The sequence below is a fragment of the Phascolarctos cinereus genome, unplaced genomic scaffold (assembly GCF_003287225.1).
Source record: "Phascolarctos cinereus isolate Bilbo 61053 unplaced genomic scaffold, phaCin_HiC Scaffold_2;HRSCAF=192, whole genome shotgun sequence".
Lineage (NCBI taxonomy): Eukaryota > Metazoa > Chordata > Mammalia > Diprotodontia > Phascolarctidae > Phascolarctos > Phascolarctos cinereus.
The window spans coordinates 317,794,424-317,810,502 of NW_027555625.1; the positions used below are offsets into that span (position 1 = coordinate 317,794,424).

The following is a 16,079-nucleotide window of genomic DNA, read 5'->3' on the forward strand; positions in this document are numbered from 1 at the left end:
TATACAGGTGTTATTAGTGTATGTATAGTCCCAATTTGTCCATATATGTGAGAGGTTGCATCCAGGGTGGAAAAGGAAAAATAAGTCCAGTGCTGAGCACTCTGTACATTACACACTTGAGCAGAAAGTAAAGCTACTATTACTAAAAATACAAGTTCAGGAGTCTTTTATCACTGATGAGAGGGAGCTTTCACTGGACCCCATGTGGGAAGGGACTTGTCACTGTAGATTGGCTCCTTCTGTGCATTTCCCAAATTCTCATACTCTGTATTCAAGCTATGAGTTGTTATACATGCTCTGACATCTTTTCCCAGTATCCGGACAGGTTTATCAAAGTTTTCTGAAAAAATATAAGCATACCCTTGTCCCCTTGTTAGTAATGGATCCAGTAATGGATCGGGCCTCTGGATGTTTTTAGGCTGGAGTGTACTCATCTTTGTTAATATTTAGAAAATTAATAGCCAATTATAAAAATTAATAGCCAATTGTCAAAAATTAATAACCAATTATCAATGAGGGGTAGTAGCCCAGATTCCCCCTTTTTTTTAAAAGAATAATTTTAATATCTTTGTTTTTAATTATATAAAATGTTTGTGATCAGAGAAATGTTATAAAAAGCATAAAAGGAAGAAAATGTTTTGCTAATGGAAGCTCCTCAGGAGCATTATCTGTTTTGATTGTTTAAGTACACTCATAACTGTGAAGGCTTGTAAAATATGATTGATCACATATTTAACTAATTGTACACTTGTTTGTAAAGTGGCAAAAATGAAAGAAGAAAAAGTATCCATTATAACATGAATATAAGAAAGCTTTTCAAAAGAAGGCATATAGGTTACATCCAATTGTCAAATATGTTTGGGAGAAAAGCCTCTTGATACATTTGAAACAGGCTGTTAATTAAAAAATGATCATTATTCTTTATACTATGTTTCTAATACTGTAGGAGTTTATTCAAAAATAGTCACAAAATGTTTTCTTCTCTACAGTTAAGGTTGTTGTATTGGCAGAATATAGTTAATAAAAGGCTCAATAAAAGCTTAATAAAAGTTAAGTGGCAGCATTGTAGTTAAGAATCAATAATGGCATTGCTTTCAGTATATAATTGTGTATTAGTAATATATTTTAACTTTGCAGTCTCTATATTCTGAGAGACATAAACAGATTACTTGTTATCAGAAACAACATTAATAGGCTCATAATATCCTGCTATACCTGTACTTAACCCATCATGAATGTCATGGGTGCTGAAGGAATGGGGTTAAATCTAACAATCTTTTTGAAATACCTATGAATAATTAGTAAAAGAAGTTAATATCTTAAGAAATGGTAAGTAATTATCAATATCAATATGACCAGAAAAAATAGTAATAGCAATTTGCCAGTTCTTTAAGAGGAAACAAGAGTGTCTATTTGCCTTTTATTATAAGGTTAATTAATAACAGAAAGTAAATTTCCTGTAAGTTAAAAATTGTAGGGGACACTGGAGTACTAAGAATAGCACCTGGTACCTCTTCATTTAAAAAAATATGGGTGAGTTGAGCTTCAGGAATTTTTCTGTTTGACTAAATAAAGCTCCTTTTTTGCTTTAGGAGTTAATGTCCTGGGGAATTTAGATTAGGATCTCCTCTAAATGTAAAAAAGAAATTAGCCAGTTGTTCTGTAGTAATTTGGAATGATGGTCAAAACTAATTAGTATCCTCTAAAAGTTTTTGAAAATCATTAAGTGCTTCACTGTTGTTTCAGTGACAATATGACCTAGGTAGGAAAATGGAGATTTTTCTTAAACTTTTTCTTGGGCTATAATAAGCCCATATTCTTGTAAAGCTAATTGAGGCTGAGGAAATAAATGTGTGAGTTTTCAGTGGAACAGCTACAAAGTATGTCACTATATAGTGTATTATTTTTGCATTGAGAAATTTTTTCCTAATTGGTTGTATAGCTTTATTAACAAAATTTTGACACATTGTAGGGCTGTTTTTCATGCCTTGAGGAAGGACTTTCTATTGAAACCTGGTTGCAGGGTGTTCTGCATTAACACTGGGTATTGTAAAAGCAAAACAACATTTGTCAGCTTCTTGCAGTGGAATAGTAAAAAAGCAATATTTTAAATCAATAACTATCAAAGGCTAGGAAACAGAATTCATAATGGGTGAAAGGAGACTTCATTAATAGCTCAGAGGTCATGAAGCATCCTCTATTTCACTGACTTCATTTTAATAACAAAAACAGGTGAATTCCAAGGATTTGTAAAGAATTCTATATGTCCTTTTAAAAGTCTTGTTCAACTAATTGCTTTACTGTAAAAAGCTTCCTTTTTGTCAAAAGCCACTGTTTCACCCAAACTAACAGCTCCCCTTAGATGTAAAATATCTTGCCCCCACAAATTAAAGGGAATTAATTTTCAGCTATCTATTATTCTACTTAGTTTAAATTTATCTTAAAATAATTGATTAGTGGTGATCTATTAGGCAGGCTAAAGTTAATATCTTTAAGAGTTTTTAAAGAATCTTGCATATTTTGTAATATTTTGGGGGTCTGATAGTAGACTGTGAAACAATATGTCTAAAGTAAGCAAAGGGTGGTTTCTTTTGTGCCTTATCAGGAGTAATTATAAATCTTTGAGACTGTTAAAGTTCACACTTGTTAAAGTTAAAGTTCACACATTAATAAGGAAAGTTCGCTAAGTTTATCATCCATATAATAAATTACTTTTGTCTGGGAATATTTTTGCCCGACAGGTTTAATAGTGTTATGAACAAAATTTTTGCACATGGTAGAAAGCATTCCTTCTTAAAGGAACATAATAGGAAAACTTCAAATACTAATTTAATAGAAATGACTATACCCAAATTAAAACTCAAAACAAAATTATAGTCCTAAGAGTCTTTTAAGCAGTAAGTTTCACTAATCATGGCTTAAAGCCAGATATAGTTAATTTTACTCTCATGGAGTTGTAATAAGTAACAAAGATTTACTATAACTCACATACATAAGAGATTTCACTTAACATCTTTCTCAAATTTAAACTTGTTCTGGTAAAAAAGCCAATTATTAGAAATCATTTCATGTAGTTGCAGCTTCTCAGCAAGCTAAATTAATTATTTAGGAACTGCATAATCCTAGCAAGTCTCTCTCTCTCTCTCTCTCTCTCTCTCTCTCTCTCTCTCTCTCTCTCTCTCTCTCTCTCTCTCTCTCTCTCTCTCTCTCTCTCTCCCCCTTTTTTTTTCCCCAGGACAGATGACCTTGCCCACAACAGATAGTTTTCAGGAGCCCTGGCAAATTTACAAAGTAGAGGGAATTGCCTTTTGCCCCTCCTTTTCACTCATAAGTAATTAAAAATTCTAGGTTTTAACATGTAACTTCAAATAACTTAATTAACAATCTGTTAATTTTCATAAGTGATAGTCAAATTGTTTTAACTATGAGCTGTTCTTTAATTACAGGTAAAGACGGAAATACCTGACTTTCTAATTGATAGTTATAAAACATTACAAAGCAAGATTAACCAGACTTGATAAAATAATTAAGCTGGGTTTTACACAGCTTTCCCACTGTCTTTCAGTCTTTTTTAATTCACATTTTAGTAACATCTAAATTATTAAAAATTGTTTGACATAACACAAAGCAATACAAAAGTTCACCAATCTGTAACGATACTAGATTTTTAAAATTTGAAACAAGCATATTACTAATTTGAATGAGCTAAATTATCTTTTGATTGCATTCCAAATGCATAAAGAACTATTCTCATTCTGTCTGCCACACCCCAACTTGGCCAAGGTTGGAATGTGAGAGAAAGGAAGAGAATATTTTCCAACAATTTATCTTTGATAATCTTTCAATTTTACACCCAAAGCTTTGGCCAGGGCTTTAGAATGCAAAAAAGAAAGAGAACTTTTTCCTAACAATTCTCAAAAAGTTTCAAAACCTTTTTACTTTCAAAACCTCTAATCACACTGTGCAAATAAATTATACCTTCCTCAAGCTTGCTATACATACTCCTCTCTCCTACAAGCTTAAACTTATTTGCCTAGCTAATTTTAAGTCCATGGGCACTTCTTCCCCTCTGCTTTCTGCCCTTTGTATAGCCTTTTCTAACAAGCCCTTGCATTTAAATTTTCTCCCAGGCAGTTGTTTAACTGAAGGTAAATACACATCTTTCTGTTGCTCAGGGGAATGCACATCTTCCGCATCTTTCTCAACTATGCTCAACTGTTCCTCAAAGGCCCTATGCATTTCTTCTTCCTCATCTGTTCCTGCCCCCTTATCTACCCAAATAACTTTCTCAGCTACTAGTACTTTCTCCAGGGGTGTAACACATATTTTTAACACATTCCACATTAAAAAGGTAGCAATCGAGAATGCACCAGGGCCCTCTTCTCTGTAGTATTCACTTAGTTGCTTGCCTACAATCTCCCATTTCTCTAAATCAATTGTTCCTTCTTGTGGAAACCATGGGCAGCATTTTTCTACACTCTAAAAATTCCTGTAGCTGACTGTTTGGAATAACTAAACCTCTTTCTTTTACTATTTTCTTTAGTAATCTTAGGTAATAATCTCTATCTCTTTTTCCACTTTGCGCCTGACACATACTTTTGATCTTAAGGGCGCCTCTTAAGACCTAAAGTATGATGTGGGCCTTTCCAAAGCGACACTATTTCTTATGCTCTAAGTACTGAACCTGTTTCTAAACTTTCTAATCAATTTCTTGTAATTTATAATCTCCCGCGTAAACCTGGTGGTTTTCCCCCTCTTAGCCGTAAAATTGCTAAGGGGAAATCTGTAATGACCCTCATTCCCTTTACCTTAGTACTGCAGCGTCCAGCCACTTAAGGACCTCGTCTCCTGGTGTAGTAGCCAGCAAGGGTTTTTTTTCTTCTCCGGAGTGGACAAGGGAACCGCAGTTTCTCGGACTTTTCATCACTGTTCGACACACCAAAATGTTGCCCGCAACCAGATAATGCACCCAATGGAAAGGCGCAAAATAAAGTGGGCCAGGCAGAGCAGCAGAACTGACTCAGTTCATTTTTCTGAGGGTACAGGATATTTAGAGAAAATACATCCTAACTTCAAAGAGTCCTCCCCGGGGCAGCTAGGTGGCGCAGTGGATAGAGCACCGGCCCTGGATTCAGGAGGACCTGAGTTCAAATGTGACCTCAGACACATAACACTAGCTGTGTGACCCTGGGCAAGTCACTTAACCCCATTGCCTAGAAAAAAAAAGAATTATGGAAAGACAAGATCTTTGGGGGAAGCTAGGTGGCACAGTGGATAGAGCACCGGCTCTGAAGTCAGGAGGACCTGAGTTCAAAACCGGCCTCAGACCAAACACTTGACACTACCTGTGTGACCCTGGGCAAGTCACTTAACCCCAATTGCCTAAAAAAAATTTAAAAAAATAAAAAGAGTCCCCCCCCCATGAGATACTCCCCAAAATATCTGCTAAGGATGTGATAACATACATTTCCTCCTTATCAGAGTTCCTAGATAGGGTTGTAAATTCCAAGGCTTTTTCCTGGCGCCTATAATAGAGGAGTCAATATGTAAATCTAAGGTTCAAAGAGTGAGAAGGAATGTCTCAGGCACCTCCTAACAGGGAGAGATTTGGCAAGCCATGCTTCTTAATTATTGAGCCCTTTGGGTAAAAGCCTGGGCAAAGGTCAAACTCTGTCTTGGATCTTAAACCCATATCACACTCTTAAGATCAGCCCTCAACATGCAGGGATGGTTTAACTAAGGAGAACTACTAATATAATTGATTATGTCAATAATAAAAGCCACAAAAATCATATGATTATATCAGTAGAGGCAGAAAAGGTTTTTGATAAAGTATAATACTTATTTCTATTACCAGCACTTGAAAATATAGGTATAAATGGATTTTTCCTTAAATTGATGAGAAGCCTTTATCTAAAATCATCAGCAAGTATAATTTGTAATGGGGATAAGCTAAAAGCCCTCCTAGTAAGATCTGGTGTGAAACAAGGATGCCTACCTTCACCAATATTATTCAGTATTATTCTGGAAATTCTAGCAACAGCAATAAGAGAAGAAAAAGAAATAGAAGGAATCAGAATAGGCAATGAGATAATAAGACTGTCTCTTTTTGTAGACAATATGATGATATACTTGGAAAATCCTTAAGATACAACTAAAAAATTAGTTGAAACAATAATTTTAGCAAAGTAGCAAGATATAAAGTAAACCCATATAAATCATCAGCATTTACCTATTACCTATTTAAATGAGGTACCTCATTTAAAATAACTCTAAACAGTATAAAATACCTGCCCAAAAAACACAGGAATTATATGAACAAAATTACATTTAAAATTTTTTTCCATACAAATAAAATCATATTTAAATAATTAGAGAAATATTAATTGTTCATGGGTGGGCAGGGCCAATATAATAAAAATGACCATTTTATCTAAACTAATTTATATGTTCAGGCCATCCAATTAAATTACAAAAAAAAATTATTTTACTGAGTTAGAAAAAATAATAACAAAATTTATTTGGAAGAACAAAATGTCAAAAATATCAAAGGAACTAATGAAAAAAATGTAAAGAAAGGAGGTTTAGCAGTAGCAGATCTTAAACTATATTATAAGGCAGTAAATTATTAAAACTATCTGGTACTGGCTTAGAAATAGAAAGGTAGATGAGTGGTACAGAGTAAACAAACAATTACAGCAGCAAATTACTATAATAACCTTGTGTTTGACAAATGTAAAGACTTGAGTTTTGGGGACAAGAAATCATTATTTGGTAAAAAAAAAATGTCATGAAAGCTGGACAGCAGTTTGACAGAAACTGGGCATTGACTAATATCTTATACCATTTACCAAAATACGATCAAAATGGACACATGACTTAGATATAAAGGGAAATATTACAAGAAAATTTGAATAATATGGAACATATTATTATCAGACTTATGGACAGGCAATTTATGAATAAACAAAAAATAGAGAACATTAGGATGTGTAAAATGGATAATTTCAGTTATGTTAAATTAAAGAGGTTTTGTAGAAATAAAACCAATGTAGCCATGATCAGAAGGAAAGCCAAAAATGGGGGGGGGGAATTTATAGACAATTTTTCAGATAATGGTCTTGTGTCTCAGATGAAGAATTCTGTCCATCTATAAGAATATGAGTCATTCCCTAATTGATAAATGGTCAAAGGATATGAACAGGCAGTTTTCTGATGAAAAAAATCAAAATTTATAGTCACATAAAATGCTCTAAATAATTATTAGGAAAATGCAAATTAAAACAGCCTTGAGATATCATTTTACATTTACCAGATTGGCTAAAATGGTTGAAGGAGAAAGTGACAAATGTTGGAAGGAATGTGGAAAAATTGGAACACTTATTTGCTGTTGGTGGAACTGTGAACTAATCCAACCATTTTGTAGAGCAATTTGGGGTATGCCCAAAGAGTTATAAAACTGCCTATAACCTTTGACCCAGCAATACCACTATTAGATCTGTTTCCCAAGATGAGTAGGGAAAAAGGAAAAGAACCTATATATTGTAAAATATTTATAGCACCTCTCTTTGTGTGGCAAAGAACTGGAAATTGTAGGGATACCCATCAATTGGGGAATGGCTGAACAAGTTGCAGTATATAATCATGATGGAATACTACTGTGCTGTAAGAAATGCTGAGCTTGATGATTTTAGAAAAACATGGAAAGACCTGTACAAAATAATGAAGAGCAAAATGAGCAGAACCAAGAGAACAATAACAGCAATATTGTTTAAAAACAACTTTGGGCAACCAAATAATTTTGACTGTTATAAATACCCAAATAAACTACAAAGGACCTATGAAGAAAGATGCTGTCTGCATCCAGAGAAAAAACTGATAAATAGAATTATGTATAATATGGCTTTACATACACACATACATTTGTACCTAATGATAGCTATTTCTAGGGCAGGGGAGAGGGAGAGGGAAAGAAAGTTACATGATAATTTTGTTATATATTTAAAAGGAAAAGTAAGTTGTACATAATAGATTTGCAGTTTCGTGTGCAATCCTTTTTTTCCCCCTACTCTACTTTGTTATGGAAATGCTTATTTTACCTCTTAGGTTCAGAATTTAAAAAAAAAGACTCTGTGATTAATTGGGTATGAGAGGTAAGGAGAAAGGAGAAAAATAATTTCAAGGTTATGGTCTAGAGCAGGAGTTCTTTTTTTAAAAATTTTTTCCCCAATTACATGTAAAAACAATTTTTAACTTTTTTTTTTTAAATGTTGAGTTACAGATTCTCTCCCTCCCTCCTTCTCTCCCACTCCCTTCTTGCAAAGTCAGGCAATTTGATATAGGTTATACATGTGTAATCATGTAAAACATATTTCTATATTAGTCATTTTGTGGAAGAAACTCAAACCAAAAAAACCAACCCAACAACAAAAAACCATGAACAAAATAAAGGGGAAAATAGTGTGCTTCAATCTGCATTCAAACTCTATCAGTTCTTTCTCTGGAGGAGGATAACATGTTTCATCATGAGTCCTTTGGGATTGTCTTGGATCACTATCTTGCTGAGAGTAGCTAGGTCATTCACAGTCAATCATCATGCAATATTGCTGTTATTGTGTAGAGTGTTCTCTTGGCTCTGCTCACTTCACTTTGCATCAGTTCACATAAGTCTGTAGGTTTTTCTGAAATCTTCCTGCTCTTCATTTCTTATAGCACAATAGCATTCCATTACTATCATATACCACAGCCTATAAATAACCACCTGAAAAATGTTCAAAATCACTCTGGTCAAAAGAAATGCAACTTAATAAACATGAAATATCACTTCATTTCTGTCAAGACAAGAAAGATTGGAAAAGATGAGAAAACACATTGATGGAAGGGCTGTGGTAAAATTGGCACACTAATTTACTGTTGGTAGAGCTATGAATTTTGGGAAACAATTTGGAATTATACAATCAAGAAAAGTTACTGCATATCTTCTGACCTAGAGATTCCTCTACTATGACTGCATACCATTTTTGGCAGCAAGAAATGACCCACATGTACCAAAAAAAAATTTGTAATGCTAAAGCATGAAGTTATTTGTGATAGCAGAAAGCAAGAAACAGTATTTGTGACTTACAACTGGGAAATGGTTTAATAAATTACAGTACATGAATAGTGAAATATTACTATCGCACTGTAAGGAATTATAAATATTAAGATTTCAAGAGCTCAAAGAACAGCATACATAGTAGCTACAGTATAAATAATATCAACTTAGAAAGAATAATACTGGTCAAATACAAAGTCATTGTTGAGAAACAAATTATTGAAGTTAAAGGACACATTCCTCTTTCTGTTAACAATTTATAAACTAACTTTTTTACAACCTGTACTTGGGCACAATGAGAGAGAGGAAAGTGTGGTTTAAGTGTTCCTTGGGAAGTATCTCTTGTGTCAAAACAAAATGTATCAGTAAATTTGAAAGCTTTGTTTAAATACCTACTCTCTCTCTCTGTGTATGTATATATATATATACTCTCACCCTTTTAGCCAATGATTTTACACTTAGTATGTCTTCTGACAAGTTGAAAATGTGATTCTCTTGGGTTGTTTCACTCTCATTTCAGATGCTCATTCAACAGGAACCACTTCACTCTCTCTTTAGTCCTGTGTGCCAGGAAGTCTTCATTGCTATCACTGACCTGAGGTAACTCAGCAAAACATCTCCTTCATAGTGTGTTTTCATTTGTGGTCAAAGCCATAGCCAATTGACTTGAACTATGGCTAGGTGCAATTTATGAAAGAAAGAGTAAGAAATGTCCATTTATTTGGTAGTAGGTCTTTGATCTCGTTTAAGGTATCCCTGTAACCAATTCAAAGGAATTTAGGATTTTAAAGGACATTCAGATATTATGGAGCTCCAAAGCCACTTGGGAACATAGATCCTTTCATTATGTCCCCAGCCAGTGTGCTGACTTGTTTACTACCAGTGCTGGGTATATCCAACAAACACGTATGACAATTGGACACTAAGAAAATGGATAAAATGAAGCTGAGTACCACTCCACTCTTTTTTCAGAAAGGTAGAGTTGGAAACCTTTCAGCCTTTAAATAGAGGTTCAAAAGGACTAGGATAAACCATTGCACTTCTATATTTCTTCCCTCAGAGTAATGAACAAATTATTCCACTTTTTTTTATCATATTTATCACTTATTATATTTAAATTGTACATTTTCTCACCTTTCCTACTCCTCTATCTTATCAATTCTGGCATTTCTCTCTTCCTAGTTACCAGGATGTCAATTTGCTGCATGGGTCTGAAGATAGATCTGACTTGTTCAATGTTCTTATTAAAAGCATAATAACCCTGCCCTCCATAAAGACTTTAAATATACTTCAAACAGTTATGCCAAGTGGACAATACAACACAGAGGTAATTATCTGTTTTGTCTTAATAACCTATAAAACTCTTCTGAATTTCAATGGTAACATTTCCGGTATTTTATCTTTTAGAAAGAACCAAATGTCATTTAGAGCCAAATTTGTTAAATAAAATGACTGATTAAGCTGAAGAATATGTATCTTGGTTAAAAGTGAAGTGTGATTATAAATTAATGATGAAATAACATTTGCATACTGGATATTTGAAAGCTGGAAACCTCTTGAGTCTGGTGTAATACTTACCTTGTGACTTTTCAGTCTCTCTACAGGCAGACATTTCAGGCATTCTGTGAAATGCTTCAGTGTATGGTGATGCAAGATCCACATTCAGAAAATCTTGGTCGAATTTTGGAGGTAAAAAGGATTTTGGGGGAGTGGTAGAAAATTGTTCTTTAGTGGAAGATGAAAAATGAAAGAAGAAGAATCTTATTATTTCTCTCTAGGATTATTGGGACTTTATCAGGAGTAAAATAGCAAAGTTGCCTTTCTGAGTAAACAGAAAAGCTCCAGAAATGTGATTTAGAGTACTAAAAGCTTTCCTTGTCCAAAACTTTTCTTATACCTACTTGATGCAGGCCTGAAATTCCATTTTTAGAGATTTAGTTAGGTTAAGGCTTTTGCCTCTAGTTCCCTCTTTTAAAATGGAAATACACCTGAGTGTATTATTTCACACATAAACTGTAGGCATCTAACTGGTTGCTGTCTAGTTGAGAGCAAGACACTGGCAATCCAGGACCTTTAGAAATGGGCCAAACTAGCTTATTTTTGTATTCTTCTATATACATACCCTACCATACCATACATGCTGCAACCAAATTAGATGACTTAATCTTCCCCTTCTCCCCACCTGGAATCTGCAGCAACAATGCCCTCATCACCACCACCCTGCCCATATTTCTTGAAATTAAAACCACCCTTTAATACCTATATCAAATGCTACTTTTTCTAGAAATGAACCCTTAGGACTCCAGACAGAAATGAACACTCTGTACCATCTATATAAAAATAATCTTTATTATGGGTATTTATGTCAATACCTTATCTCTACTATAAACTTATGGAGGTTAGAAACCAGAGTTTATTCAAATTTGCATCCTCTGCAACACTTAACACACAGGATATGGCTGAAAAAAAAATCGATCAATTGCCTGAATGAATGAAAGATAACTTTGGAGTATGAGGGAACTCCTCAAGGAGAACATACCTGATTGGGTACCCCTGGACAGCCCGTGTGCAGCAGGAGGTAGATGGTTAACTGGGAGGTAGGGACATAGAAGGGGGAGGTGAGAGAATAGCCAGCAAAGACAAAACTCACTTTTCATCCCCAAATGAGTTCCCTTTTCATAACCCTGACAGCCAGAAGTATGTAGAAAAAAAAAATCCCAGGGGCAGTTAGGTGACGCAGTGGGTAGAATACCAGCCCTGAAGTCAGGAGGACCTGAGTTCAAATCTGGCCTCATACCAAACACTTGACACTTACTAGCTGTGTGATCCTGGGCAAGTCACTTAACCCCAATTGCCTAAAAAAAAAATCCCCTGTTCAAAGAGAATCTTTAGCCCTATTGAAGATAGAGGGGAAAAGGCCCATGCTTCTTGCTTGGAAAAGGCCCATGCTTCTTGCTTGGGGCAGCAGGGCTGTGGAGTCAGGCTGGTGGTATGAAATATGTGGAAGCAGCTGGGCTCCTCTCATGTCCCTCAAGAAACAATCAAGAGAAAGACCAAGAAAAAGGCAAATGTCTTTCAAAAATCCACCCACAAAAATCTATCCAAATGGAAAATGAATGAAGAAAAGTCTGACAATAGGAATACGACACAGCAACTTATTGTGAGCTCAAGTCCAGATATAATGCAGAGAGAAAAAGAAAAAAAGCAAAATTGCCAGATAGACAACCTCAGACAGATTAATAACACATTCAAAGACATTGAGCCAGAATTCACCCTGGTTAAAAAAAATCCACAAGACCAAATAGAACACAAAGAGGTACACTTTGATTTTGGTGCTACCTCCCTTTCATAGAGTCTCAGCATCACAATTTAGAGTTGGGAAGGATGTCAGTTGCTGTCTTGTCTATCCCATGCCCCAAAGGAATCCCCACAGTATCTGACAAGTGGTTATCTGACTTCTTGAAGACCGCTAATGAGTGGGAACCCCCTTGCCATTCTACTTTTGGATAGCTCTCGTTGACAGGATTTTCCTTTCCTGACCTCAATGCTAAATTTGCTTCTTTGTGACTTCCACCTATTGCTCCTGCTTCTGCCCTGGGACCAGATGAAGCAACCTAAATCCCTCTTCCACATGACAGCTCTTCAAATGCTTGAAAACACATATCATACTCCCCCTACCAAAAACCTAAGGTTTCTGTTCTCTAGGCCGTGGCCTATTTACAATTCTCAATTTCTTCAACTGTTCCTGAGAGGACATGGACTCAAGGCTTTTTACCATCCTGGTTGCCCTCCTTTGGAGCAACTTATTAGTGTGCTTCTGGTGTCCACATACTCTGGATGTGGGCTGACCAAGGCTGAAGTCAGAGGGACTAGCACATCCTTATTACTGGAAACTATGCCTCTCTTAATGAAATCCAAGATCACATTAGATTTTTAGTTGCTATATCACTGCTGAGTTACCTTGAGCTTATGGTCTACTAAAACCCCTAGATCTTCTCCACCCTTCCCAGGAAAACTGCTATCAAACTATGCCTTTTTCACTCTGTACTTGTGAAGATGATTTTTTGAACCCAAGTGTAAAACTTTATATTTATCTTAGTTTTATTTTTTAATTTAATTTAATCTTACTAGATTCAGCCCAATGCTCTATCTAGCCTAAGATCTTTTTTGAATCCTGATTGCCATCTAGTATCTCAGCTATCCTTCCCAGCTTTGTGTCATTTACATTTGACAAATATGCCATTTATGACTTTTAAGCTACCGATAAAAATCTTAAGCACAAAGCTAGACATAGATGCCTAGCGTACTCTACTGTAGGCCTCCAGCCAAGCTAACATTGAACAATAAATGATTATTCTTTGATTTTACTCATTCAGCTCATTCTGAATCCTTCTAATTATATTATCATATAGTCTACATCTCTCTATCTTCTCCATAAGAATAAAATTCTTTATCAAATGCTTTGCTGAAATCTGTATATACTTCATTCCCTTGATCTCCTCGTTTAGTTAACCTTTCAAAAAATGAAAAAAAGCTAGTCTCTCCTCTCCCATCTCCCTACCTTTGTACTGGTTATATTTTGTACCTGGAATTCATTCCCTCATCACCTCATAGAATATTTCCTTTAAGACACAGCTCAAGCATCACTTTCCTGATCCCCCCTAACATACACAACTTCTAATGCTCTCTCTCCCTCCCTATATTCTATTTAACTACTGTGTATTTGCTTTCTATTCTCTCTATGTTTAATTAGTACAGAGGTTTATATGCATATATTATTTTCCCCAATAGAAGAGTTCTTTGGGAATAGGGATTGTTTCTGTTCTTTGTCTTTGTATCCTCAGCACCTAGCATAGCACCTGGCCTATATTAGGTGCATAATAAATGCTTGTTGATTGACTTGTTCCTAATAAGCCAAGATGCATCTTTGTAAATGAACATTTCTTATTGATCAGTTCTAGAATTTTTCACAGAATTGGAGAAATTCCTTTGAAAGAAGTCAAGTGGTGAAGTTCACTGGCCAATAGTTGATAGATTATGTTCTCTTCCCTCTTTGAAAATTCTGATATTTGCCCTAATCTAGTCTTCTAACACCCACCCCTTCTATTCTTCCAGTCTTTCAAATATCATTGACAATAACTCAGCATTATTACATCTACCAGTTTTTTCAATATCTGAAGGTGTAGTTCATCTGGATTGGGTGACTTAAGCTCATCAAGGACAACTAGATGCTCTTTTAAAAAAACTGTTTAAAATTATGTATAAAAATTATTATATATTACATATATCATTATATATTATATATAATTTTATATATATAAGTAATATATTATGAATGTGGCAGATGTTAGCAAATATGGATATTTCTGTATACAAAGAAGAATGGAAAAAGCTACTACTTATAAAACTGTGAATCTCTACTACATACAGCTTTTTTTAAAAGTATATTTCAAATTTAACATGTTAGTTCCAACACAGATCTTCTTGTCTCTGTCCCCTTCTGAACTTTCTTTTACTCTCTTCTGTGTATTTTTAAAATAATTCTAATTCAGTGACATTTTTCTTCCTTTTTTGGTGTCATTTATCACTACCCTCTCCACCCTACCCTCCATATCTCCTCTACCCCTCAAAATAAAAGCCCTTATAACAAATGAACATAAAATAAAGCACAACTGATCTGCATGTTGAATGTGACTTTAGATGTGTCTTATTCAATTAGGCACTCCCTGAGCATCAGTCTTATCCTTTGATCTTCCTCTTTCCCCTTATATCACTTAAAAACCAACTCCTTTTTTTGTCCTTAGCAAGTCTCAGTTCATTCTGAATTTTAACACTCCTGACACTATTTATAGAGGACTGTGCAATGCTCTTTTGTTCATCCTCTGAAACCTGCCCTTGCTTCCATCATCTATACATTTCTCTTTTAAATCTAAATTGGTTGGTGGATTCCCTATTTATTCACATTCGTTTCTTTAGACAATCCCTAATTTCCCTCCTCTTTGAAATTACTTCCCTTTGTGGCTTCAGAATTTCATTTTGAAGGGGCATCTAGGTGGCACAGTGGATAGAGCACCAGCCCTGAAGTCAGGAGGACCTGAGTTCAAATCTGGCCTCAGACCAAACATTTGACACTTACTAGCTGTGTGACCCTGGGCAAGTCACTTAACCCCAATTGCCTAAAAAAGCAACCCCCTTCCCCCACAAAAAAGAATTTCATTTTGAGAGTTTTCCATCCCTACTGGGCTAACTTCCCATGCAGAGTTTTAATTTAAGGAATCCTACCTAACCTTCTTCTGAACCATTGAAATTTGCTTTCTGAAATCTAGATTACATATCAGATTGTGCCCAGTCCTTCTCTGTTATAAACTCTAGGAAGGAGCTGTCATTTCACAATGTTCTCACCATTGATATGCTAGCAGTTAGTTCATCCATATTAGTAAGAATCAGATCCAGGATAGAATTTCTCCTAGTTTGTTCCTCAACTTTTAGAAGGATGAAATTATTATTAAGGGAATGTAGCAAGTTATTAGTTACTTTGCTAGAGAATACAAATCTAGTAGATGTCTTAAATGATTAAAGGCTCTTGTCACTACTATACAATACCTCTATTGTGAACTGCTCATCTTTTCCTCTTTCTGCCCATGTAGTCTTAATATATTTAGTATACTCTGTTGACAAAGTCACTGCTTGTCCAAATGCTCCCTGCTTCCAGGTCTTGGATTTCCTCACATGAATATACTTTCTTAATATATGATGCTATTTCACTACTTCCTTTCTACCTCACCTACTTCTTTTGAATAAGGTCTTTCTATTCAGAACCATATTTCAATAATAGGTTTCATTCTGCCAAGTCTCATTGATACCTATGAGATTAAATTTGCTTCTTTGCATTAGGACTTCCAGTTCTTCTTACTTGTTGACTGAACTTTTTACATTTTTATATGAAGATTTGAGTCCATGGATTTTACACTGGTCTCTTTCTTGG

The 16,079-nt window shown here is 35.1% G+C and overlaps 1 protein-coding gene across 1 annotated transcript in view; it reads left to right on the forward strand.

The window, feature by feature from the left end:
- Positions 1-16,079, forward strand: part of MROH8 (maestro heat like repeat family member 8) — a 62,050-nt gene that overhangs the window by 15,296 nt on the left and 30,675 nt on the right. Inside the window, 3 exon segments of the mRNA XM_078150225.1 lie at positions 9,615-9,694; positions 10,277-10,421; positions 10,688-10,783. Coding sequence (XP_078006351.1) covers positions 9,615-9,694; positions 10,277-10,421; positions 10,688-10,783 — 321 coding nt within the window.